The 26,981-nt window shown below is 45.9% G+C and overlaps 1 protein-coding gene across 2 annotated transcripts in view; it reads right to left on the bottom strand.

Annotated features, from left to right (window-relative positions):
* Nucleotides 1-23,421, bottom strand: part of as3mt (arsenite methyltransferase) — a 30,678-nt gene extending 7,257 nt beyond the window's left edge. The window contains exons 1-10 of one of the 2 annotated variants that reach the window (XM_052027235.1): nucleotides 23,093-23,373; nucleotides 19,664-19,715; nucleotides 19,361-19,488; nucleotides 16,937-17,087; nucleotides 13,541-13,677; nucleotides 10,714-10,783; nucleotides 8,734-8,815; nucleotides 6,985-7,116; nucleotides 6,364-6,506; nucleotides 5,394-5,528 (exon numbers count right to left, since the gene is read on the bottom strand). In XM_052027235.1, coding sequence (XP_051883195.1) covers nucleotides 5,394-5,528; nucleotides 6,364-6,506; nucleotides 6,985-7,116; nucleotides 8,734-8,815; nucleotides 10,714-10,783; nucleotides 13,541-13,677; nucleotides 16,937-17,087; nucleotides 19,361-19,488; nucleotides 19,664-19,715; nucleotides 23,093-23,352 — 1,290 coding nt within the window. In that variant the 5' untranslated portion in view covers nucleotides 23,353-23,373. Of the gene's footprint in view, nucleotides 1-5,393; nucleotides 5,529-6,363; nucleotides 6,507-6,984; nucleotides 7,117-8,733; nucleotides 8,816-10,713; nucleotides 10,784-13,540; nucleotides 13,678-16,936; nucleotides 17,088-19,360; nucleotides 19,489-19,663; nucleotides 19,716-23,092 lie in introns of both variants that reach the window. The other variant, XM_052027236.1, reaches the window with a different exon arrangement.
* Between the last annotated feature and the right edge of the window lie 3,560 nt (nucleotides 23,422-26,981).

Genomic DNA, 26,981 nt, shown 5'->3' on the forward strand with positions numbered 1-26,981 from the left:
AGAAAGGGCATGAATGCAAAGAAACATAAACAAATATTCCTGACGGAGGAATATTTATGGGATATTTAAAAAACAGATGTTGGAAATCTGAAATAAAAACAGGAAATGCTGGAACTCAGCAGGTCAGGCAGCATCTGTGGAGAGAAACGGTTAACGAGGCCTTTCGTCAAACACGTTAGCTTTCAGTAGAAGAGTAAGTGGAAGAGGGTGGGCAGAACAAGGGGTATCTCTCTCATTGGGCGAGGTTCTCAGAAAGATATTTGTCAACCTGGCTTAGACCATTGAACAGCACAGCACAGGAACAGGCCCTTCAGCCTACGATGTTGTACCAAACTAATTATGCTAACGACACCCACTACCTTCTCCCTGCCCAGGGTCCATATCCCTCTATTCTCTGCTTATCCAAGAGCTCCTTAAAAGACCACTATTGTATCTGCCTCCACCACCACTCCTGGCAGCTCGTCCCAGGCACCCACCACATCTCCTTTAAAACCTTCCCCTCTCAACTTAATGCCCTCTAGTATCAGACATTTCGTACCCCGGGAAAAGATACCGGCCGTCCACTCTTACCTCTGCCTCTCATAAGCCTTACCCGTCAGGCTTCTTGCATTAAAATAAATGCAGTTTAATCTGTCAGACCTTTCTCCCTCCCTCACCACTATCCAGGGACCTAAGCAGCCATTCCAGGTGAGGCAAAGTTTCACGTGCACTTCCTCCAACGTTCCTGCTGCATTCGGTGCTCCCGATGTGGCCTCCTCTACGTCGGCGAGACCAAGCGAGGACTGGATGACTGTTTTGCAGAAGACCTACGCTCGGTCCACAATGGCCATCCCGAGTTCTCAGTTGCACGCCATTTCAGTTCCACGCTGACCTGTCCATCCTAGGCCTTCTACACTGCCAGGGTGAGACCCAATGCAAACTATAGGAACAACACCTCACATTGTTTCACCTGGGTGGTCTACAACCCAGTGCCATGAACACTGAGTTTTACAATTCGAGTTAACCACGGTAGTGTAGCAGTTAGCGTAATGCTATTACAGTGCCAGTGATCTGGGTTCAATTCCTGCCGCTGTTTGTAAGGAGTTTGTACGTTCTCCCCGTGTCTGCGTGGGTTTCCTCCGGGTGCTCCGGTTTCCTGCCACATTCCAAACACATACAGGTTAGGAGCTGTGGACATGCTATGTTGGCACCGGAAGCGTGGCGACACTTGCGGGCTGCCCCCAGCACGTTCTCAGTAACACAAAAAGACACATTTCACTGTGTGCTTCGATGTACATGTGACTATTAAATAAATATCTATCTATCCTGCCCCGTCTGTCTTGCCTACTGAACTTTCTTGTTTAACATTTATATTTGCCTCATCTTTCCCACTTGCCGCTCTACTGCTTTGGGTCCCACCTCCCCCCCCCACCAGACTAGTTTAAACCCTCCCAAAGAGCACCTGTAAATCTCCCCTCCAGGTTATTGGTTCCTCTCCAACCCGTCCCTCTTGTACAGGGGCAGAGCCCAATGATCCATGTCCCTGAAACCCTCTCTCCTGCACTAGCTCCTTAGCCATGCATTTAACTGTACTCTCTTTCTATTGTTTGACTCACTAGCTCGTGGCACGGGGAGCAATCCTGTGATTACAACCCGAGACTTCCTCTGTTTTAAACTTAAAACCTAACTCCCTAAATTCTCTTTTCAGGACCTCATTTCGCTTCCTGCCAGTTGTCACTGGTGCCAATATGGACCACCACCTCTGGCCGCTCACCCTCATCACCCCCTCCTTTTCAAGGACAGATGAGGTGAGCAGACAGAGACTGAGACAGTTCAGAGACCTTGGCTTTTTAATGGTTAATAAGATTAAAAAGTTCAAGATAGGTTTCTTAATTTGTACCTAGTCACAACTAATCATGTTTAGTCCTAGTTGCAACTGTGTCTGTCTGCACCTTGTGTGGCACACATTACAAACTATAAGGTCTGCATCAAAACACAGCCACGCCAATAAATATCTGTGGGAGTGACTACACAGTCTTGTAGTCCTTAGCCATACATTTAACTGCACTATCTTTTGATTTCTTGCCTCACTAGCTCATGGCTTCAGGGAGTAATCCTCAGATCCTGTTTTTTTTTTAAAACTTACATTACCATGCATGCTACGTGGCAGTGTAGCGGTTAGCGTAACGCTTTACAGCGCCAGCGAACCGGGTTCAATTCCGGCTACTGTCTGTAAGGTGTCTGTACGTTCTCCCCGTGTCTGCGTGGGTTTCCTCTGGGTGCTCCGGTTTCCTCCCACATTCCAAAGACGTACAAGTTAGGAAGTTGTGGGCATGCTATGTTGGTGCCGGAAGCGTGGCAACAACTTGCGGGCTGCCCCCAGAACACACTACGCAAAAGATGCATCTCACTGTGTGTTTCCATGTACATGTGACTAATAAAGAAATCTTATCTTATGTCCTTCTTAAACAAAAACCATCTGCAACTTTGCAGGTCTGTTGCTAATTTCACTGCCTTGTAGCTTTTCCCCTTCCTGGTCACTGGGTGCCTTGTCCAGATCACTCCAAGACAGTCTTTCACTGCATCGTAAAGTATCTCAAGTACCTGTTGTAACTTCCAATCTGCTTCCCCAAAAAATCCACCCAAATTCTCACGGTTTGATATTACTTTTGTATCAGAATTATAAATGGAATAATCAAATAATTCCAATAGAGGGGAACAAAATTCCATGAATTTAATGCATGCTGAAGGTGTTTTGTTTCGGAAGGTTGTGTTCAAGAAAGCCATTTGGTAGATGACCCCCGGTCCACTCTCAGCCTCCAGCCTTTAGATTAAACTCAGTGATTCCAGTGATGTGGCAAGGCCAACATTCACTGGCTGATCCTGGGGCCCTGAGATTGTGGTGGGAAGCCATCTCCTTGGATTCTACAATCTGCATGTTGAAGATACTCCCACAGTGCCTCTAACCTTGATTATTCAACCACCTCCTAGACTGGCCTTCCTTGTCCAATCCAACATAACCTTGACGTCATCCAAAGTTCTGTTGCTTGGTTCCTAACGTGCACGGTGTCACATTCACCCATCACACTGGTGTTTGGTACCTTCCTCCATCTCCTGGTGGAAACGGCTCCCAATTTAAAGTTCTCAGGTCGCAGCACGCTCTTTTGTTATGCCAGGAATTTGGAAACAGCAAAATTAAGGGATGGCCATATATTTCCAGGTCAAGGAGGAGCGGAGGGGAACAATTCGGCATGTCCCCGATGACCCTCACCAATTTTTATAGCTGTATCATAGAAAGCATCGTGTCCAGATGCATCACAGTTTGATACGGCAACTGCTCTGCTCAAGACCGCGAGAAATTGCAGAGAGTTGTGGACACAGCCCAGTCCATCACGCAAACCTGCCTCCCCTCCACTGACTCTGTCTACATTTCCCGCTGTCTTGGAAAAGCAGCCAACACCATTAAGGACCTGTCCCACCCCAGTCCATTCTCTCTTCTCCCCCCTCCCATCGGGCAGAAGATACAAAAAACCTGAGAGCATGAACCACCGACTCAAGGACAGCTTCTATCCCGCTGTTATCAGACTCTTGAACAAACCTCTCAGCCACTAGAAGATGAACTCTTGATCTCCCAACTTACCTCATCATGGCCCTTGCACTTTGTCTGCCTGCACTGCACTTGCTCTGTAACTGCAACACTATATTCTGCATTCTGTTTTCTTTCTACTACCTCGATGTAATTATGTATGGCATGATCTGTCTGGACGGCACACAAAACAAAAACTTTTAACTGTATCATGGTACATGTGACAACAACAACCAATATCCTTTCAGTGAGAAAGTTCACGGATTTGGGAGAAACCTCTTGCCTGTCTTATCTAAGAGGTTTCATCTATAGTAAGATAAGATGGACTCTTGACCTCACAATCTACCTCATTATGGCCCTGCACCTTCTCTGTAACTGTAACACTTTATTCTGCATTCTGTTATTGTTTTTCCCTTGTACCACCTCAATGCACTGATGTGAGGAAATGATCTGTATGGACAGCATGCAAAACAAAGCTTTTCACTGTACCTCAGTACATGTGACAATAATAAACCAGTTTACCGATCATCTATTCGAATGTCATTAGGATCACTGACTTGCTACCCCTTCACCTCTCAGCCCACCGAGGCACCAAGTTGTCCGACAAATCACCTCCCTCTGTAACGAGCAGGTCAGATGCAGTTAAGGGGAAGCTACAGAGGGCAGGGTTGCTTGGGTGAGAGGGAGCAGAGATGGGGGAGGCTTGTGAGGTGCAGAATATTAGCAGCCGAGAGCAGGCGAGGTTCACACACAATGGATCCTGTCGCATTTCATGCAGAAATTCCTTTCCTCCCTCGGGAACTCAATACTGCAGATCACCCAGAGGGTGGTTGGAATCTGGAATGTACTGTCCCAGGGGGTGGTGGAGGCAGGGACTCTCATAACACTTAAGCATCAGGTCGAGCACTTGAATCACCAATGCACAGTAGGTTATGGACCCAGTGTTGGGATTAGAGCAAAGACCATCAAACTGTACAGCACAGGAACAGGCCCTTCAGCCCATAACGTCTGCACCGGACACAGTTTCGAATTAAACTAAATCCCTTCTTCCTGTACATGATCCATATCCCTCCAATCCCTGCAATATCCATGTCACGAACAGCCTCTTAAACCCCTCTATCGTACCTGCCTCCACCACCACCCCTGGCAGCCCGTTCCAGACACCCATCACTCTCTGTGTAAAAAAAAACTTGCCCCGCACATCTCCTTTAGACTTTCCCCCTCTCACCTTAAATGCATGTTCTCTAGTACTTGACATTTCTACCCTGGGAGAAGGATTCTGACTGACAAGGATTGGTATAGATAGGAACTTGATGGTCAGCATATTCCTGGTGGGCTGAAGGGCCTTTTTCTGTGCTGTATATTAATATTATATAATATAAAATATTAAGAGGAATAGATAGAGTGGACAGCCAGCACCTCTGTTTCAGGGCACCAATGCTCAATACAAGAGGGCATGGCTTTAAAGTAATGGGTGGGGAGTTCAAGGGAGATATCAGAGGAGGTTTTTTTTTACCCAGAGAGTGGTTGGGGCATGGAATGTGCTGCCTGGGGCGGTGGTGGAGGCAGGTACATTGGTCAAACTCAAGAGATTGCTAGATAAGCATATGAAGGAATTTAAAATAGAGGGATACGTGGGAGGAAGGGGTTAGATAGTCTTAGGTGAGGTTTAAAGGTCAGCACAACATTGTGGGCCGAAGGGCCTGTATTGTGCTGTACTGTTCTATGTATGACTCTATGACTTGCTCGGCTTTCTCTGACGGCTGCAATTACCACGGGTTCTCTGAAAAACCAAGCCGCCTCTTGTCAAATTTCATTCGGTTTTTACCTGTGACTCGATGGGTGGGCATCCTCCAGAGCTGGGAGACCCTTTGCCAAGCGACTGAATGGTGAATTCATCTGCAAATCGTGAGCTCTTGAGAATTGCTGCCGTTTCCTCGTCCACGGTCACGGTCTGCCCTTCCTGGTCAACAGAACAAGAAGCAATGTCAAAAATGGTAATTCAGTGCAGGCCGATCAGGAAGAGGGAGGGGGAAAAAAATCAGCTACAGACCAGACACACACCTACTCAGAGCTCACTACTAGTTCAGGCAAAAGGGAAATTAGACGAGTACGTGAGAGAAAAGGGTATAGAAAGTTCTGACGAAAGGTTGGCATGGGACAGGTGGACTGGGAGCTGCTGTGTGGAGTATCAACAGTGACAGAGATAAGCCTCATCAATATTGTGGGCCAAAGGGCCTCTTCCTGTGCTGTACTGTTCTATCTACAGGTGCACTGTTGAAAGTATCCTGACTGGTTTTATCACAGTCTGGTTGGCAACTCGAATATGCGGGAACAAAAGAAGCTGCAGAGAATAGTGGACTCAGCCCAATACATCACGGGTACATGCCTCCCCACCATCGGGAGTATCTACAGGAGATGCTGCCTCGAGAAGGCAACATCCATCATCAAAGATCTCCACCATCCGGATCATGCCATCTTCTCGCAGCTACCATCGGGCAGGAGGTACAGAAGCCTGAAGTCCCACACCACCAGGTTCAAGAACAGCTACTTCCCTTCGACCATTCAGTTCTTGAACCAACCGGCACAACCCTGATCACTACCTCAGTATAGCAACACTATGACCACTTTGAACTAAAATGGTCAGAGATAAGCCGAGCTGCTTCTCTGATGTATATACCACGTAATTACACATACTCTTCATGTTTCATGCTTTGAACTCCCCTTATCCAAGTCAAAATCACTTTTTCTGGATCACAATTCCCTTAAAAAGCTAATGCTTAGAACGTGACTCTTACATTAAATGTGTAGTTGACGTCAAACTCCAGCTTCTCTCTGCAGCCCGTGATCGAGCCGTTGTAAATTACATGGCTTTTCTCCCTTGGAACAGCAGCTGGGACTTTGAACAGTCGGTAAGTGGCAGAAACAAACTTGCAGTCACCTGAGAAAAGGAGGAAAGTTAAAATGGATGACACCAAATACTGAACCAATCATTTCGATGTTAAAGTGCAATTCAAAGTTTGCTGCCTAACTACATTTATATAAATTCAACTGAAATGTGGACTAGCTTGTGGGTTGGTAAGATGGCAAGGATGCACAAATTGATGTCTATGTTCCAGTACAGATACAGAGCCAAGACTTCACAACAATGTCACCACACAGAAAAACAAGTGCCTGTACCTGCGCTCTGTTGAAGCTGTCCATTTAATCCCAATCTCCTGAACTTTCCCCATAACCTGCAATCCAAACTTCCTCCCAAATCCCCTCAAGCTACTTCTTGACACCTGCTCCCTGATCACGCTTTCCAATATCTCCTCCTCTGGTTTATATCCAATTTCCTCTCTGCTTCATTAACACTCATTGAATGATTTCCCACATCGTATAGACACAAAGAGTTGTTGAGGTCTCCGGTTACTTACCAGTTAACTCCTGAAGTTCTTTATTAACCACAGGGACCTTGCTGGCACTGATCAGTCGCGGGGCACTGAAACCCACCTTCTCCACAATTTTGAAGAACTCTTTCCACCACAGAGCTCCACCCAGACATTCGCCTAAAGAAAAATCGTTAGGCAAATTGCATAACATTCCATTAGTTCCCAGTGGCCACCAGGTTACAGTGTTTCCAACCAACAGCACAGCCAAGATTACCAATACCAGGTGTCCACCCAATCCTCTCTGGACCTGAATAACAAAACCATGCAAAAAAATTCACCCTCCAATCCTCCCCTTGTCAGCTGCACAGAGAGATACACAGAGCTCAGAAACTCATGTCCCACACTACACAGCTAGAGCAGCAAACAATCTGCTGGAGGGTCAAGCAGCGTCCGTCGAGGAGGAAAGGAATTGTCGACGTTTTGGGTCGAAACCCTTTATGCAGTCCTGATTCAACCTGAAACATCGACGACACCCCTCACCCCCCACAGATGCTGCTTGACCCGCTGCGTTCCTCCAGCAGATTGTTCATTCCTCCAGATTCCAGTCTCGTGTCTCCATTACACAGCTGATTAGTAACATTCTCACTTAAGCTTTGTTTTTTGCTCCCCCTCTTTTGCTCCATGTGATTTTAAACCATCAAGCTGATGCAATGGGTCCACTTGCAATACTCAGACAAGAAGACAGGGTGGCTTCTATAGGTGATCCATGCTGATATCTTTCCCCATCACTCCCTGCCTCATTGATCTACACTGGTTTCCAGTTAAGTAACAACTCCATTTGAAATTCTCATTCTCCCAACAGATCATACCCCTTCCTATTCCTCCATCATACAACTCTCCAAGACTACTGTACATCTCCAGTTCTTGCCTCTTGATTGGTTCCCTTTTACGATGAGATGGACTCTGACCTCACAATCTACCTTGTTGTGACCCTGCACCTTATTGCACTGCACTTTCTCTGTAGCTGTGACACTACTCTGTATTCTGTTATTGTTTTTACCGGTACTCCCTCAATGCACTCTGTACTAACCCAATGTAACTGCACTGTGTAACAAGTTGACCTGTACGATTGGTATGCAAGTTTTTCACTGTACCTCAGTACAAGTGACAATAATAAACCAATACTGTGAATATAATCACTCCACTAACAGCTGCTGTAACTTCAAGGTCCCAAGACCTAGAATTAACTTCTCTGCCCTACTTTCCTCTCTTAAAGTGTTGCTTAACACTTTGGTTAACCCTTCGGTTAATAGTCCAAAATCTCCTTACGTGGCTCTATGTTCAATTTTGTTTGATAGTGCTCCTGTAGCCCATCTTGGGACATTTTGCTACATTAAAGGTAAGACACATTACAAAGTTGCTTAGAGCCCTTGGTGAAAAATGAACCCCCGACACAACATTACAATACCAATATTTTCCAGAGTGCTGCCCACATAAAGATCCCAGATTTTGTTAAGTACCCAAACATCCCAAGTATTTCACTGAGGTGTTGTTTTCTGGGTTGGGAACATTCTTAGGCCACATTCTTTTCCCCAATGGGTATTCGTGAATCTGTTGGATTTTTATGGAAATTCAGGAATTTCGTGGTCATCAGGAATGATACCAACACACTTCAATCTCTTCCTTCTGACTTGGTGCTGAATCCTGGCTCTTCAATTAATGTGTCTCAGAAACAATTGACGATATTGGTATTGTGTTTGTGTTACTCAATAGCCATGAATTTCCTCCACATACCCCACAAAACCTTGTGTGTCCTCACAGACTCTGGAAGCTCACAATCAGCGTAGATATCACTGAAGTACATCTCACCACCATCCTAATAATGAGAAAACCAATTTCAGTTACTGCAGAAGGTTCATTATATCAGATGCATTGAGCTCTTTAGAAATGGAATGACTCTGTGCTGTGAAGTTCTCGTAAACTCATTAACTAAAAACTGCCTCCATCTTCTCCAAGTCGTTCTCGGGTATAATTCCCCCAGCACTATCTCAGAATCCACCATGTGGCAAGGGGCAGTAGACTGTTCATCAGACCAGTGAATGCAACTCGACCTCTGCGTATTCACAAATGCACCTGCCCCTGGCAAGGATGATCTGCCTCTCATTTCAACCCCTACACCAAGGTATGCTGCATCCCCTTTTCAGAAGCCACTATCTCATCTCTCTGATACAGGAGCCTTGATATCCCCTGGTCTTCGTAACTCAGACCTCGCCATGAATCCAGCAACTCCTACCCTTTGAACTACAAGTGTCACTGAGTCACACCAAAGGTGAAGCCACCCAGCTCCACAGTTGGATGGACCAGTCACAGTTCCATTGGCAACAGTAGTCCTCTGGAACTCACCCATGGCCAGTGCTGGGAAGATACTCCGTCATGGCAACCCATAACCAAAACCTTGACCTATTCTACTCACTTAATGTCTATCAGCCAGAAGTACTATTGCATAGTAATCAGGGGCATGTATTAACTGATGTATTCCATCACATCCCCCACCTGCTTCCATCTTGAAATCTTGTGGAGGCCAAGAGCAACTCCTTCCATTTTGACCAGTCAACCAATTTGACTGGGGCTTTCCCTTCCAATGTGTGTCCTTTCGTTTATGGGATACAGTTAGCGTTGGCCTATCCCTAACTGCGTTTGAACTACCGAAGGGTCTTCAACCTGAAGTGTTAGCTCTGTTTCTCTTCCCACAGATGACAAGTATTTTCAGCATCTTCTGTTTTTACTTCAGAGTTCCAGCATTTGCAGGGTTTATTTTTACGTTCACTGCCCTTGAATTTGGTGGCTGCAGTTTGGAGTTGGTGTGGGTCTGGGGTCAGGTTAGACTGGGTAAGGATGGCAGACTTGCTTCCCTGCAGGACATTAATAAACCAGGTGGGTTTTTATAGTAATCCAACTGTCAGGTAAATTTACGAGCGTAGATTACCCCTTGGTGTGGGTTAATGGCAAAGAGGATCAAAGGGGTGGTGAAGGGCGTGTGAGAGAGAAAGAAGTTCCAGACATACAGGGAAATAAAAAGGGGAAATGGGACTAATGGGAATGCACCCGGGAATCAGTATGGGCTGAATGGCCTCCTTCTGTGTCATTGCAAGTGTCAATGGTTCAAGTTTATTGTCATACCACACATACCCAGGGTATAAATGCCATGAAAATTAGCTTTCTGCAGCAGCAGCACAGTACATTACAGACATAAGTTAACAAACTTCAAATTAACATAAATTATACATAACTTACAGGACAAAATAAACGTAACAATACTGGTGCCAATTGAGAGAGAGAAAAAAGGAATATAGTCTGAGGTAGAATTAGGGTTTTTCAGGTTGGTTCAAGAACCTGACGGCAGTGGGGAAGAAGCTGCTGTTGAAGCTTGAGGTGTGGGTCTTCAGGCTCCTGTACCTCCTGCCTGATGGCAGCATCGGGAAGAGGGCATGGCCCAGATGGCCAATACAAGGCAGCGAGCTATCCTTGGAAAAATATTCACATCCCCAACAGAGGAAAACTGTATCGGAGTTCCTTGCACTTTATTTGTTTACCTGCACTGCACTCTCTCTGTGGCTGCAACATATGCTGCATTCTGCATTTTTTTTTTAACTACCTCAGTGTACTTAAGTACGGCATGATCTGTCTGAATGGCACGCAAAGCAAACCTTTTCACAGTATCTTGGTACACACGATAATAATAAACCGATAGCATTACCAATACTAGACAGGTACCTTTAACACTCGATATGCCTCTTTCAGCACAGCTGTTTTATCCGGCGATAAGTTTATCACACAATTTGATCTGAAAGAAAAAAAACATGAACGTCCTTAACCTACGTGCATAGAGAACCCCACCAACTGTAAGTTACGTCAACTGCATTCAAACCTAGCAGTAACAGTAGTCCAAGCGTTAATGGAGCCTAAGTCAATTCAGCCTGACAGTGAAGGGACTATTCCAGTCAATTTTCAGTATCATAGTGGCTCGACGGAGGCAGCTGTAACTGTGCCCACAAACATAATATGAACAATCAGATACTAATTTGTTTTCGTGCATTAAACACCTTGAAACAATCAGCAAACATTAGAAATCCATATGAATTTGTTGAATTTCTTAATTTACATGTCATTCATTTCACAGAAGGTTTAACATCATTACCCTACCAAACCCAAAAATAATGGGCAAAGTCTACAATAACATTTCAAACAAATACTATAAATCTATTGATAATCCAGTTTCTGTGCAATCTCCACTAAAAATTAAACATTGCAAAAAAAAAACAAATGGCAGTTTGCACAGAAATAGTTTCAACAATCCTGGTTCACAGAGAGATAATTGGAACGGAATCATGCATACAATAGACATCTGTGTCTCTCCTCTCGTGAAGGCAGTGACTCTGCAAGTTTCTGCCATCTGTTATCTCATCTCTCTCTCTGTTTTAGGCTAAACAGAGAGAGTGTTGGTGGGCCGCTTTAGAATCCAGAGGATGGTGGTGATGTGTTGGCAGGGGCAACCGCACAGACAAGCAAACCTTGCCATTACCTGACATCCTATTTCCCCAAAGAGCGTGTGTGGACACAAATCCCAAACAAGTTGCAAAATCTTCCAATGGTCTCCTTGTTGGAGAGCAAAACACAGCTGGGAAAGGAAGCAGGGAGCTCGCTAGATGGCAAGATTTTTTATAACCCACAGGAGTACCCAGACCTCAAGAGGAAAAGCCAGGAAGCTTTTGGCATCCTGGCATTCATAAATCAAAGTATTGAGTATAGGAGTTGGGATGTTATGGTGAGGTTGTATAAGATCTTTAGCCACATGTACATCGAAACACACAGTGAAATGCATCTTTTGCGTAGAGTGTTCTGGGGGCAGCCCGCAAGTGTCGCCACGCTTCCGGTGCCAACATAGCATGTCCACAACTTCCTAACCCGTACGTCTTTGGAATGTGGGAGGAAACCGGAGCACCCGGAGGAAACCCACGCAGACACGGGGAGAACGTACAAACTCCTTACAGTCAGTGGCCAGAATTGAACCCGGGTCTCTTGCGCTGTAAAGTGTTACACTAACCGCTACAATACCGTGCCTGCCCGGCCAAATTTGGAGTATTGTGTGCAGTTCTGTTCACCTAACTATAGGAAGGATATTAATAAGATTGAAAGAGTGCAGAGAAGATTTACTAGAATGTTGCCGGGTCTTCAGGAGTTGAGCTACAGGGAAAGATTGAACAGGTAAGGACTTTATTCCTTGAAGCGTAGAAGAATGAGGGGAGATTTGATAGAGGTTTACAAAATTATGAGGGGTAAAGACAGAGTAAATGCAAGTAGGCTCTTTCCACCCAGATTAGGAGAGATAAGTACGAGAGGACATGGCTTTAGGGTGAAAGGGGAAAGGTTTAGGGGGAACATTAGGGGGAACTTTTTCACTCAGAGAGCGGTGGGAGTGTGGAACGAGCTGCCATCTGACGTGGTAAATGCGGCCTCACTCTTAAGTTTTAAGAATAAGTTGGATAGATACATGGAGGGGAGAGGTCTGGAGGGTTATGGACTGGGTGCAGGTCAATGGGACTAGCGGAATAAAGTTTCGGCACAGAACGAATGGCCTGTTTTCTGTGCCGTAGTGTTCTATGGTTCTAACGTTAAAATACAAAACGGCTGTGATTTACACGTTGACTTTCTTTGAGTTAACCAGTTAAAATCTCCTATTTTTTTTAGAAGAAAGAACAGTTTCCCTCCTCTTCGTCTTCCCTCCTAGTTTTACGCCCAGTTGTGCTGCCTATCAATGGGCCACCAAACGCCATAGTAGTTGTGAGGTGCTTATGGTGGGATCTGGGAACAAAGTCCTGCAGCCAACTGCTTATAGCTGCAGCTTACCTCAATTCTCCACCTGCAGACTCTTCTTGGGAAATGATGTCAGGGGATGACAAGATTTCCTCGTGAAACAACACACAAAGTGCTGGAGGAACTCAGCAGGTCAGGCAGCATCTATGGAGGGAAATGGACAGTTGACGTTTCGGGCCGAGACCTGTGGTCTGGACTGCTCGTGAAATGTCCCTTGCTGCACTTTGTCCTTCACACCGTGAGTATAAACACAGCTTTGCTGTGAGTGGGGCTGTTGCTTCTGCACTTGCAGGGACCATCGACCCAAGTCACACAGTCCTACAGCACGGAAACAGACCCTTCGCACAGTAGTGTAGCGGTTAGCGTAATGCTATTATAGCGCCAGCGACCCAGGTTCAATTCTGGCCGCTGTCTGTAAGGAGTTTGTATGTTCTCCCCGTGTGTCTGTGTGGGTTTCCTCTGGGTGCTCCGGTTTCCTCCCACATTCCAAAGACGTACGGGTTAGGAAGTTGTGGGTGTGCTATGTTGGCACCAGAAACGTGACGACACTTGCGGGCTACCCCCAGAGCACTCTATGCAAAAGATGAATTTCACTGTGTGTTTCGATGTACATGTGACTAATAAAGACATCTGATCTTCTCTCTCAACCAGCTTAAGCTCCGTGCACAGTGCTTTACTTGCCACAAGTTGACAGCTAAAAGAAATGAAGCTACTTCTTTAAACATACATAATAACATCAAAGCTGTTGTCTTTCAATCCAACATCACCAAGTTTTTCAATGTAGCCTTGAAGGAAATCCACATTGGGTTTACTGAAGCCAAACTTCTGCGTGTGATAGTCAACAAACTTCTTCGCCAGTTGAATCTGTAAGATAACATCAACGGGTAGAGAAGAACATTCCTCTCAGTGAAAGTTCCGTTGGACAATAAAAGAGCTCTACCCAACAGTTATTTATCAAAACACATTGAAGAAAGGTCAAGCAAAACAAAAGTCCTTGCATTGTCCTTCAATACCTCACAATGTTCCAAAACATTTTACAACCAAGGAGAACGTATGAAGTGCAGTTACTATTGCAGGAAACGAGGCAACTAGGGCACAGCTAGATTCCACAATCAGCCATGGAATTATTAGCCGATAGTTTTTGGGGCAAGTCGGGGGATAAGTAACAAAAGACTGAAAGAGGGAAGTCTTTCAGTCTTTTCCAAAGTAATGTTGTGGGATCCTTTACCCCCACCCGAGGGGGACAGGTGGGATTTGGATGACATTTTAGTTGAAAGACAATGCAACATTGGAATGTCAGCCGAGGTTTTGTGCTCAACACTCTGGAGTGGGACCTGGACCCTTAATGTACTGCTTCAGAAGACAGCACTCCGAGCCCCAGCCAACACTCACATAGGAAAATATAAACTGCATGTCTCTATGGCAACGCTCACAGTGGTGGTGGCTTGGGCATTTTATAGAGGGTACTGATGCACAATGCACTCCTAAGAAATCCTGGAATACCTTTACAGGTGTTAAAACAAAATCAGGCAACATATATATTCCTGTAACTAGATTACTGCCCTATATTAACCAACAAAGACAGTGTCTCTATAATAAGTGACTCTTCTATAAACACTGCAATACCTGATGCTGCAGTATGACTGCAATGTTTCCCTTTTTATGATTAAATGTAGTCTTAACATTGAGTCAAAAGAATCACACATGCAGACACACGCGTGTGTGCCCACACCCAGACAAACTCACATTAAGTACTTTGAAAACTATTGCTGCAGAGCTTAAAGCAGAGACAACACAACTGTTGAGCTCAACAAGTAAAAATTTAACCAAAAACCAATGATGTGAGTGATATAATTCATCTTATTTTGTCAGTGTCAATATAACTTCCCTGACTAGAATATTTAAGGGTGAACTGATGTGGTGTATTTGGATTTTCAGAAGGTTTTCAATAGTCCTGCACAAGGAGGATAGTCAACAAGGTTGGAGTATATGGAAGCAGGGATAATTTCTGCCACAGGTGGAGAACTGGTTGTCAGGCAGAAAGCAAACAGTGGGAATAAGAGGATGCTTATGAGGTTGGCAGGCTGTGACTAGTGGGACACTGCAGGGATCCATGTGTGGGTCCCAGCTCACCACAATCAACAGCAACTATTCGGCTGAGGGACTGATGTCCAGGTTTGCTGTTGATACTTAATTGGATGGGGCTGTGACGGTGGAGGAGGGTGTCAGGAGGTTCAGAGGGATGTGGACGAACTGAACAAGACCACAGCGGATAGGATGAAACGTGAGCTCATTCACTCTGGTGCACATAACAGAAAAGCAGAGCATTTGTTAAAGGGTGAGAGATTGGGTGGTGTTGATGTTCGAAGATGTACCCAAGTCACTTGAAGCTGACGTACAGGTTCAGCAAGTTTTAGCCTTGCTGCAAGTATATAGGGCCTTGGTGAGACCACACCTGGAGTATTGTGAATGCTTTGGTTTCCTCACCCAAGGAAGGATGTTCTAGCCATAGAGGGAGCACCATTAAAATTTACTAGACTGGCTCTAGGAACAGCTGGGAGATTGAATAGAAAACAAATTGCTGGAGGAACTCAGGGGGTCAAGCAGCATCTGTGGAGGGAAAGAGATAGTCAACATAGTCGATAGCTGAGTTCCTCCAGCTGTGTGATTTTTGCTCCAGATTCTAGCATCCGCCGTCTCTCTTGTGTCTCCAGACTGAGCTAGAAGCTGGATAAGGGATTGGGTACAGTAAGGCTGCATCTATTGGAGTTCAGAAGAATGACAGGAGATCTCACTGAAACTTACAAAATTCTAACAGGGTTCAAAAGACTGGGTGCAGGGAAGGTGTGTCCCCTGACAGAGCTGTCTGAGACCTAGGGGCACAATTTGAGAATCTGGGTAGGTCTTTTGTAACAGAGATGAGGAAAGATTTCATCATTCAGAGAGCGGTAAGCCTCTGGAATTCTCTGCTCGGTAAGTTGTGGAAGCTCAGTCATTAAGCTCATTCAAAACAGACTGATAAGAGTTATGGATAATAGGGGGAATCAAGGGCAATGGTGATTAATGTAGAAAATGGCACTAAAATAGATCAGCCACGACTTTGATGAACGATGGAGCCGGCTCAGTCGCCTACTCCTGCTCCTACTTCGCGTGACAACCAAAATCAGTAACCTGTGCAGCCTGAAGCCAAGATGCTACAGTTCTGTGACAAGACCAGAGGTCACAGAGTGAAGATATCAGGGTGAAGTTGTGAAAGAAGATATCAGGCTGAAGTAGCAAGCTGAAGCAGACACCGTTGTTCACATCCACCAGCACAGCCCTTAAGTTTAGTAACGAATGAAAAGCAGCAATAATCTCCTCTCAGTCTTCTGCCTTCACAAGCAGAGACCCAGAAGCGAGGCTGTATTTTGCTGAAGGCTCCCAATCACTTTCATCTCTCCATGTTAACTGGTTGCTGTACACTTCCCCGTTCTTGGAGAGACAGAACACAGAACAGTACAGCACAGGAACTGGCCCTTCGGCCCATGATGTCTGTGCCGAACACAGTGTCGAATTAAACTAAATCTCTTCTGCCTGCACATGATCCATATCCCTCCAATCCCTGCATGTTCATGCGTCTATCTTACACCCCCTTAAACACCACTATCGTATCTGCCTCCACCACCACCTCTGGCAGCCCGTTCCAGGCACCCACCACTCTGTGTAAAAAAAAAACTTGCCCCTCACATCTCCTTTAAACTTTCCCCCTCTCACCTTAAATGCATGTCCTCTAGTATTTGACATTTCTACCCTGGGAAAATGATTCTAACTACCACATCTATGCCTCTCATAATTTTATAAATCTCTATCAGGTCTCCCCTCAGCCTCCGGCGCTTCAGAGGAAACAACCTAAGTTTGTCCAACCTCTCCTTATAGCTCATACCCTCTAATCCAGGCAGCATCCTGGTGAACCTCTTCTGCAGACACAAGAAATTCTGCAGATGCTGGAATATGGAGCAAAAAGTGCTGGAGGAACTCAGCAGGTCAGGCAGCATCCATGAAGGGAAATAGAGTCATCTTCTGTACCCTTTCCAAAACCTCCACATCCTTCCTGTAATGGGATGACCAGAAATGCACACGGTACCTGCTCATCAGTCATGTCGATCCCAGTCACATGGCCTGTCTCTCCAACCAGCTTGCTGAGCATATAGCAGTCCCGACCACTCCCACTTCCCAAATCCAGAACCCGACAGTTCTCCAAACATTCGGGAACCACGAGTCCACATCCATAGTATCTGTCAAATATCATAAAGGCAATAAAGCACGTTACCTGAAAGAGGAGTGAAACAGAAAACCTGAACGCATTCTACGGCGTGCAGAATTACAACATGCTGAAGGCACAGAGAATCACTGAATCTTAGAGAATCAGAACCAGGTTTATTATCACTGACATATATCATGAAGGGTGCTGTTTTGCTGCAGCAGTACAGTGCAAGGCATAAAAATTATTATAAGTTACAAAATACACAGTGCAAAAGAGGAAATAATGAGGTAGTGTTCATCAACCATTCAGAAATCTGATGGCAGAGGGGAAGAAGCTGTTCCTGAATCATTGAGTGTGGGTCCTGTACCCCCTCCCCAATAGTAGTAACGGGAAGAAGGCATGTCCCAGATGGTGAAGGTCCTTAGTGATGGATGCCACCTTCTTGAGGCACCACCTCTTGAAGATGTCCTCGATGCCGGGGAGGGTTGTGCCCGTGATAGAACTGGCTGAGCTTACAACCCTCTGCAGCGCATTGAAGCCTCCATACCAGGCAGTGATGCAACCCGTCAGAATGCTCTCCACCGTACATCTGTAGAAATTTGCAAGAGTCTTTGGTGACGTACCAAATCCCCTCAAACTCCTAATGAAGTAGTCACTGGTGTGCCTTCTTCGTGATTGCATCAATGTGTTGGGTCCAGGATAGATCCTCTGAGATGTTGACCCCCAGGAACTTGAAGCTGCTCATCCTTTCCACTGCTGACCCCTCAATGAGGACCTCCCGACTTCCCCTTCCTGAAGTCCACAATCAATTCCTTGGTCTTGCTGACATTGAGTGTGAGGTTGTTGTTGCGACACCACTCAACCATGGGAGACCATTCAGATTTTCATGTCCATACTGGTTATCTGAAGGAACGTCACAGTTTGTCCACCTCCCCTGCTTTTTCCTGTAGTCCTGTGAAGTTTTTCTTTTTACCATCCAACTATCCATCCAATTTCCCTTGGAAGGTTGCTATTAAATCAATTCCACTAATTCCCACAGTTCAAGAAATGAAAGAGACAGGTAGTTCATCAACCCCAGTCCATCCACCAGATGATTTTCTGACAATGTTGTGTTGAAGCAAAACCAATTTGACAGTCTACTCAAAGAGAAGAGGGAACAAACTACAGCAACTTTTCTTGACTGATCGCATCACGGTCTGGTATGGCAATTCCAACGCGCATGAACACAAGAGGCTGTAGGGAGTAGTGGACACAGCCCGGTTTGTCACAGGCACAGCTCTCCCCACCACCGACAGCATCTACAATGGGCGCTGCCTCAAGAAGGTGGCATCTATCATCAAGAATCCCCATCGTCCGGGCCATTCTCTCTTCTCACTGCTACTGCTAGGCAGGAGGTACAGAAGCCTGAAGTCCCACACCACCAGGTTCAGGAACAGCTACTTTCTTACAACTATGAAGTTCTTGAACCGACCTGCACAACCCTAACCCTAACTCAGCAACGGAACACTACGGACCACCTCTTGCGCCACCATGGACTTGTCTCCGATTGTGCCATTTATTGCACTAAGGTCTTCTTTAGAAGGTTATGGGCCAATTGCTGGCAAATGGGACTAGCTTGGATGGGCATCTTGGCTGGCACGGACTAGTTGGGCTGAAGGGCCTGTTTCCACCCATTTACAGCAATCCTACATTAATCCCTTTTTTTTATTCTTCTCACATTCTCAACTCCCTCCTGGTTCCTACCACTCACCTATATAGTGGTCTATTAACCTCCCAACCTGCAGGATGTTGGAGGAAACTGGAACACCCAGGGGAAACCCACACGGTCACAGGGAGAACGTGCAAACTCCACACAGACAGCACCCAAGGTCGGGATCGAACCCAATCTCTAGCACTGTGAAGCAGCGGCTCTGCAAGCTCTATCACTGGCCCATTCCGTTCAAAGACAATCAGGATAGTCAATTAATGTGACTCTGCCCTCGCTATCTACATGCTGCATCTGGTCGCGCAGATGCAATAAACTTTCTGCATAATCTTGAGACCTGTTTCCTTTTCACGATGTGTCCTTAAGATCAAACCTCAGCACAGGTGGGTCTTCTACAGCAGAAATCAGACAGTGGCAAGTATAAATCTTCTCACTTAAAACAATGGGAGACCCACTAACTTTGAAAGTACAATATAAAAGTAACAGGTTGGTTATAAACGGGTGTAGGTGCTGAGGTGTGCAGGGAAGAGGGATAGTACAAAACTGAAATAAGTTCTGTATTGATAATATCACATATCAGGATCATAAAGATTTCAGACCTGGAGTTTACTTCCTCATGAACATCTTTCAATGCATCCTGCACATGTTTAGTGAGTGCTTTAGCGGGAGTGACACACGCATTCAGCACCAGATCATCTGTTTTCTTCACCCTCTTTCCATAATAGTCCTGTTGACAAAGTTACAGAGCGTCAGAGAGCCACAGGTGTTGCTGAGAGGGGCCAAACCTTACTGAACCTGTCTGGGAGTAGCACGTGGGCAATCCTCCAAACCCCGTAAAGGCATTCGCAAACACAAATAGACGAGAGCAAATTAAAGAAAGAACCCACATTGCATTAAATTACCTTGACATCCTCATGGATTTTCGAGTGTTGAGCGCATCCAGGTGAAGAGAGACTGAAAGGAATAATTAAAAACCAGTGGTCAAAGGCTGCTCATAACCATGCTTTTCCTAACAGAAAGTCACCATTGCAATTTAATGGTTAAAAAACTTGTATTTACAGGCATCCCTTGGTTACGAAGGGGTTACATTCTGGGAAAACGTTGCAATAAGCGATAACTTTTCAAAGTGTTTCCCGCTGGCTTCAAGGCGAGGACCTGGGTTACATTCCAGAGCTCAAGACTTTCAGTCAAAGACACCCAAATGCTCACAAAAAAAAATAGAAAATCTGATATGATAAAATATTATTTTACTGGTAAAAGTAAAATAACATATATATAACGTACCCTTTCAGCGCACTCACCATCTCTCATCCCTAACCTCCAACCCAGACCCCACCACCAATCAACCTCAAAGAAAGGCACTCAATGTCTTCCTCCCCTGCTAATCCTGCCCTGAATTGTGCATCTTTTTTTTCCTTTGCAACTCCACTCAGAATTAAAAAGCACGGAAACAGGCCCTTCGGTCCAACTCGCCCATGCTGACCAATGTTCCTTCCTTAGTCCCATTTGCCTGTGTTCGGCCCATGTCCCTCTGAACCTTTCATATCCATGAATCTGTCCAAGTGTCTTTTAAACATTGCAGTTGTACCTGCCTCTACTACCTCCTCTGGCAGCTTGTTCGACACACCCACCACCCTCTGTGTGGAAAAACTTGCCCCTCAGATCCTTTGTAAATCTGTTCTCCCTTGTTTCAGACTCCCCTACTCTGGGGAGAAGACTGTGTCTATCCACCCCTCATTTTTTTTATATTATAAACCTTTATAAGGTCACCCCTCACTCAGCCTCCTTCACTCCTGGGAAAACAAGACAGCAATCTCAAATACCAGAGGGGACAGCTTTAAAACAAGAGGGGAAAGTTTAAAGGAGATTTCTGAGACTTCTTGTTTTACACAGAGAGTGTTTGATGCCTGGAACACGCTGCAGGGGAAGTGGAGGAAGCAGATACCATAGCAACGTTTAAGAGACATTTAGAGAGACACATGACGGGTAGGGAATAGAGGATACGGACCACGTGCAGGCAGATGTGCGGTTTAATTTGGCATCATGGTCGACACAGACATGGTGGGCCAAAGGGCCTGTTCCTGTCCTGTACTGTTCTATGAAAACAGTCCCAGCCTATCCTATCCCTCCTCATAACTCAAAACCTCCAGTCCCAGCAACACTCTTGCCCTACCCAACCCTCTCAGGCCCCTGAGATAAATGGATTGCCTTCTTTATTCAACACAGCACAGCAGCCATGTCAAAAAAAAAATTGCTCTTCACTTGACTAGGATTTCACTTGACGTTTCTCTCTAACATCAAGTGTTGTTCATTAAAAACAAAAAAAAAGCCTTCCAAATCAAGGACATGTACACTAAAGGCAGAATTGCAAAACAGCAATAGTTCATAAATGAAACATTTGTAAATTGAGGGATGCCTGTACAAAGTGGCTGACAGAACTTGTTCAAAACAACACTCTACCACTGAAGTGCAATCAATTCCTTGTATTGAGGGAAATGTGGCAGCTAATTTGCATTCTGCAAATCCCCCACAAACAGCAATAGGTAACAAAGGGACAAACGGCTTCATAAATATGGACCAAGAATTAAATGTGGACCCGACGTTGCTGCAGGTTGACTCTGCTGGTTAAAAGATTGAGACTTACTTCCAGCACCCCTGCTCTGCTCTGAAACCACGTCACAGGGTCTTTTCCATTCAGCTAAAATGGCAGACAAAACTTCAGTCTAATGTCCCACTTAAAAATACATTACATGCATGTAATGTGGAGCTATCACTCACAGCCAATCATCCATTTATAGAAGGAAAGCATTTCAGAAAACATTTCCTGAAGTGCAATTTCCCAAATCCGAAAGGATGGGGTAAATTCCTGAAGGCCATTTTGAATCAGAACATTCCTAAGCAGGGAGAGCGATGCTTAGCAAAATAGATTCATCACAGCAAAAAATAGATTTGTAAATCTAATGCACCTACACAAAACAGTCAATGACAACAAAAAAGGAAAATCGAGTACCTTAATATATAAAAAGGTTAGCCAAGAGTTCTTGATAAAGAACATTTTTGTTCAGGTGTGAGAAATAAGACTGGCTTAAGTACGCCATCCTTAGTGAAGACTCCAGTGGGTGCCAACACACATTATCTCAGATCATAGAGACACAAGAGCATGCAGATGCTGGAATCTGGAGCAAAAACAACGAGCTGCTGGAGGAACTCATCGAGTCAGGCAGCATCTGTGGAGGCAAAGGAATGGTCAATGTTTCGGGTTCAGACCCCACATCAGTGTTGACCATCCCTTTGCCTCCACAGATGCTGCCTGACCCAGTGAGTTCCTCCAGCAGTTTGTTTCTGATCTCAGATCACACACTAGACTAAATAACACCAACTAGCATTTGCATTTAATGACACTCAAGTTTAAAGCAATTAACATCCCAGTATAACGTTATCTGACACCAAGGCACACAAGATGTTGGTGACAGGTGACCAAAAGCATGGTCAAAGAGGTAAGTTGTAAAGAAGGTGGGAGGTGGGACTGGGGGAATGGGAAGGGTGTTTGGGGGTGGGGGGGGGTGTTTGGGCTTGGGGGGGGTGTTTGGGGGTGGGGGGGGTGTTTGGGCTTGGGGGTGGGTGTTTGGGCTTGGGGGGGGGTGTTTGGGCTTGGGGGGGGGTGTTTGGGCTTGGGGGGGGTGTTTGGGCTTGGGGGGGTGTTTGGGCTTGGGGGGGTGTTTGGGCTTGGGGGGGTGTTTGGGCTGGGGGGTGTTTGGGCTGGGGGGGGTGTTTGGGCTTGGGGGGGGTGTTTGGGCTTGGGGGGGGTGTTTGGGCTTGGGGGGGGTGTTTGGGCTTGGGGGGGGGTGTTTGGGCTTGGGGGGGGTGTTTGGGCTTGGGGGGGGTGTTTGGGCTGGGGGGGGGTGTTTGGGCTTGGGGGGGTGTTTGGGCTTGGGGGGGTGTTTGGGCTTGGGGGGGGTGTTTGGGCTTGGGGGGGTGTTTGGGCTGGGGGGGTGTGTTTGGGCTTGGGGGGTGTGTTTGGGCTTGGGGGGTGTGTTTGGGCTGGGGGGGTGTGTTTGGGCTGGGGGGGTGTGTTTGGGCTGGGGGGGGTGTGTTTGGGCTTGGGGGGTGTTTGGGCTTGGGGGGGGTGTTTGGGCTTGGGGGGGGTGTTTGGGCTTGGGGGGGGTGTTTGGGCTTGGGGGGGGGGTGTTTGGGCTTGGGGGGGGGGGGGGGCGAGGGAATCCCAGGGCTCAGAACTGAAACAGTGGGCCCTCTGTCTCCAACAGAGGGAATTTGTACTGCAGATACATCACAGACGGCAATTAAAACTATCTTGTTTTCTCTCCTCGTACCGATAAGGAGCCTCCGAGCAGAAACGTTCACTGGTTCCCTCTCCGCAGATGCTGCCTGAGTTGCTGAGTGTTTCGCCAGCATTGTTATGATAAAAGTGAGCGCTGCAGATTAACCACACACCGCCACTTATTTCACGCTGCAACATTTTGCACCCGTTCGTCTCTCGGCACCGAATGCACGTTGCACTTCCCAGCGCGGTTGGTCTGCGAGGGTTAAGGAGACAACCATACCTTCCACCAGAAGCCAGCTGTCCCGCCATCACCCCGGCCTCTCAAAGTCCGGCACACTTCCGCACGTCCACGTGACCCGTATCCCGGCAACGCCTGTCAATCATCTGTTGCAACCCCAGAGCTCCCGCTCAGATGGTGTTGCAGGTCGACTCTGCTGATTAAAAGATTGAGACTTACTTCCAAAGGTTGTGGGTGAATGGTACAGCGAGCAGAATCGTAAGAGCTAAAAAAAACTGCAATTAAATAAACAAACCACAAAATAAAGTGGGTGAGGGTTCGGTTTCAAATGCCGGATTAATGGCTTTATGTTTCTAGTTTACCTAATCCTTTTTTAGGAGGTGTACATTTGCTGCAAATTGCCACCTGTTGCATCGCTCACTCTTCATTGCTGTCAATCAGCCATCTATGCATAAAACGTTGGAAGCATAAAATGCTTCCCGTGCGATCGCTGGAAAAAGCCTGTAGAACAAGTCGAGAATTTAGATAGAAAATAAATTTAAATAATTTAAAAATCAATAAAATACTGCAGATGCTGGAAATTTGAAATAAAACCAGAGAATGCTGGAAACACTCAGCAGGTCAGGCAGCATCTGTGGAGAGAGAAACAGTTACCTCTTCATGTCCGGGACCATTCTACCTGAGTGTTTCCAGTATCTTTTGAGATTTTTTCAATTAGGTTTCTCTGATTGCAGAGAGTGGGACGTGGTATCTCAACAGATCCATGCTGAAAATTCTTGTGGATTACCTGTTGACCACCTGCTTTTCTCCACGGATGCTGCCTGGCCTGCTGAGTTCCTCCAGCATCTTGTTTTTTTTCATATGAACAGGAGTTGCAGCTTGGAATGCCTGTGTCCTGTTCCCTAACAAACAAACAAACAACACCTGCAAGCATGGGTCAGGCCTGTGAGCCTGGAGAATTCAGCTGTAAAACTGTGGGCAAAAGACACAAGAAGGACATGAGAAGGATTTTTGTTTTGATATGGAATGCACTGCCTGCAAGGGTGACAGAAGCAGAATCAACCAAAGGAGATTGGCACTTGAGACTAATTTGCAGGTCTGCTGGGAGAAAAGAAAGTGAGGAATAGGACTTAGAGGATTGCTCTACGAAGAAGCTGGCATAGTCTGAATGGACCAAATGCTGTCAATGCTAAAGCAATCCTGTGTTTTTTTGTTTGTTCTATGGTTGAAAGCTTTAGTGATGAGGTATTCTGCCAAATGACTGACAGTCTCCTCAGGAACCACCCATTTGATCCACTTTACCTGCTGAGCTGCAAAGACATCTGTGGTCAAAAGGTGTCACTGAACTATCAGCAGGGGAAGACCCTGTGGCCCTCACACCTGTTCTACCTTTCAATAATATCAGAGCTCGTCCACTTTCCTTCCAGAAGTCGGCGTTGCATATTTCTACAGATGTACGGTGGAGAGCATTCTGAGTGGCTGCATCACCGCCTGGTATGGAAGCTCCAACATGCAGGATTGAAAGAGGCTGCAGAGGGTTATAGGCTCATCCAGCTCCATCACGGGCACAACCCTCCCCACCATCGAGGACATCTTCAAGAGGCGGTGCCTCAAGAAGGAGGCATCCATCATTAAGGACCCTCACCACCCAGGACATGCCCTCTTCTCGTTACTACCATCAGGGAGGAGGTACAGGAGCCTGAAGACCCACACTCAATGATTCAGGAACAGCTTCTTCCCCTCCGCCATCAGATTTCTTAATGGACCATTAACCCATGAACACTACCTCGTTATTCCTCTTTTGCACTATTTATTTATTTTTGTAACTTACGGTAGTTTTTATTTCTTGCACTGTACTGCTGCTGCAAAACAACAAATTTCACGACATATGTCAGTGATAATAAACCTGATTCTGAACCTCCTTGATGACTGAACATCCACAATGATGTAGAGAATTCCAGAGATTTACAGTCCTCTTAAAGAAATTTCCCTTCATCTCAGTCCCGAATCCTAAGACGATGCCCCCTTGCTCTGGGTTCCCAAAGAAGGGAAACTGCTTCTTGGCATCCACTCTGGCACTCTCTCTAGGAAGCTGGTAGGTTTCAATGAAACAAACCTTGTGGTTATTTCCTCATGAACTGACTGGCTTACTGTGCCGGTACACCAGTTAAGAGCCAATCATGTTCATGGGTCTGGAGTTATAAACAAGCCAGAGTAAGGAGGCAGATTTCTACCCCTGAAGTACTAGATCGATTTTTATGACAATCCCAAAGGTTCATCATCATTCCAGAATCATGGAATTACCTGAATGTGAACTCCCCAGCTGCCATAGTGGGAGTGAAACTCTTGTCTGAGTCAATACTCCAGATCTCTAGTTTCAACATTCCACTGTACCCCTCTTATCAGGTTCTCATAAACTTCTCATATTTTGTGATATAGGAGGGCATTCAGCCCATCGAGTCTATCCCAGCTCCCATAGCAATCGCATTAATCACCTTCCCCACGTATTTCCCTGTAATCTATTCTCTCTGACATGCCCATCAAGTCTATCCCGATTCTCTCATGACGCACCTATGCACCAGGGAGAATTTACAGCAGTCAATTAACCCACCAACTAGCAGATCGTTGGGACGTGGGAGGAAACTGGAGCACCCAGAGGAAACACCCACAGTCACAGGGAGAACCTGCCAACTCCACACATTCCGTACAGGATGTCAGGATTGAACCCTGGTCACAGCAGCTTTACCTGTTGCACTGTTGTGCCCCTTTTGTCTTAGAGAACAAGGCAGATAATGGGTAATCGTATTTGGACTTTCAAAAAGCATTCAGTGAGTTGGCATGCAAAACACTATTATGTAAAATTGGGGCTCATGTTTGAATAATGAATGAGAAAACAGGAATACGAATGAATGGGTTTTGTTCAGGTCGGCAGGCTGTAACTAGTGGGGTTACGCAAGGACATGTGCTGAGCTCCTGCTGCTTATAACCTATGTCAATGATTTACTTAAAAGAAGTGGGTGCATTGAATCCAAGATTGCTGACAATACAAAGCTAAGGAGGAGCAGTTAAAAACCTGCAAAGGACTGTGGAAGGATTAAGTGAGTTGGCAAAAGGTGACAAGCAGAATGTAATGCAGAGAAACATGTATCATCCTTCCTGTGGCACAGTTAGAGGAAAGCTGAGTGCCAAGTCCTCTGAGATCCAGTTGCAGTGATTTGTACTGCCATATTTTCTTTATGCAGTCAAATAGAAGAACTGGAAAAGCCAGGGAGTAAATTCGGATGTGACACAAGAGTCTGCAAATGCTGGAATCTGGAGCAACACACACAAAATGCTGGAGGAACTCAGCAGGTCAGGCAGCATCTCTGGAGGGAAATAAGCAGTCGACGTTTCAGGTCAAGACCCTTCATCAGGATGCGATGCTGTCTAGCTCGTCAGAACAGAAAACAGTGTCACTTATTTATTCCCAGTCTTACAGAGGGTAAGGATTCCTTGACATTTGGAAAGAGGATTTACAGCACATTCACCATTACTAGTGAATAGAAGAGTGTCACACATCATTTTCCCAGGGTGGAAATGTCAAATACAAGAGGGCATAGTTTTAAGAAGAGAATGGGAAAGTTTAAAGGAGATGTGTAAGGCAAGTTTTTTTTGCACAGGAGAGTGGTGGGTGCCTGGAACGCACTGCCACGGGAAGTGG

The sequence above is a fragment of the Pristis pectinata genome, chromosome 12, assembly GCF_009764475.1.
Source record: "Pristis pectinata isolate sPriPec2 chromosome 12, sPriPec2.1.pri, whole genome shotgun sequence".
In the NCBI taxonomy this organism is placed as follows: domain Eukaryota; kingdom Metazoa; phylum Chordata; class Chondrichthyes; order Rhinopristiformes; family Pristidae; genus Pristis; species Pristis pectinata.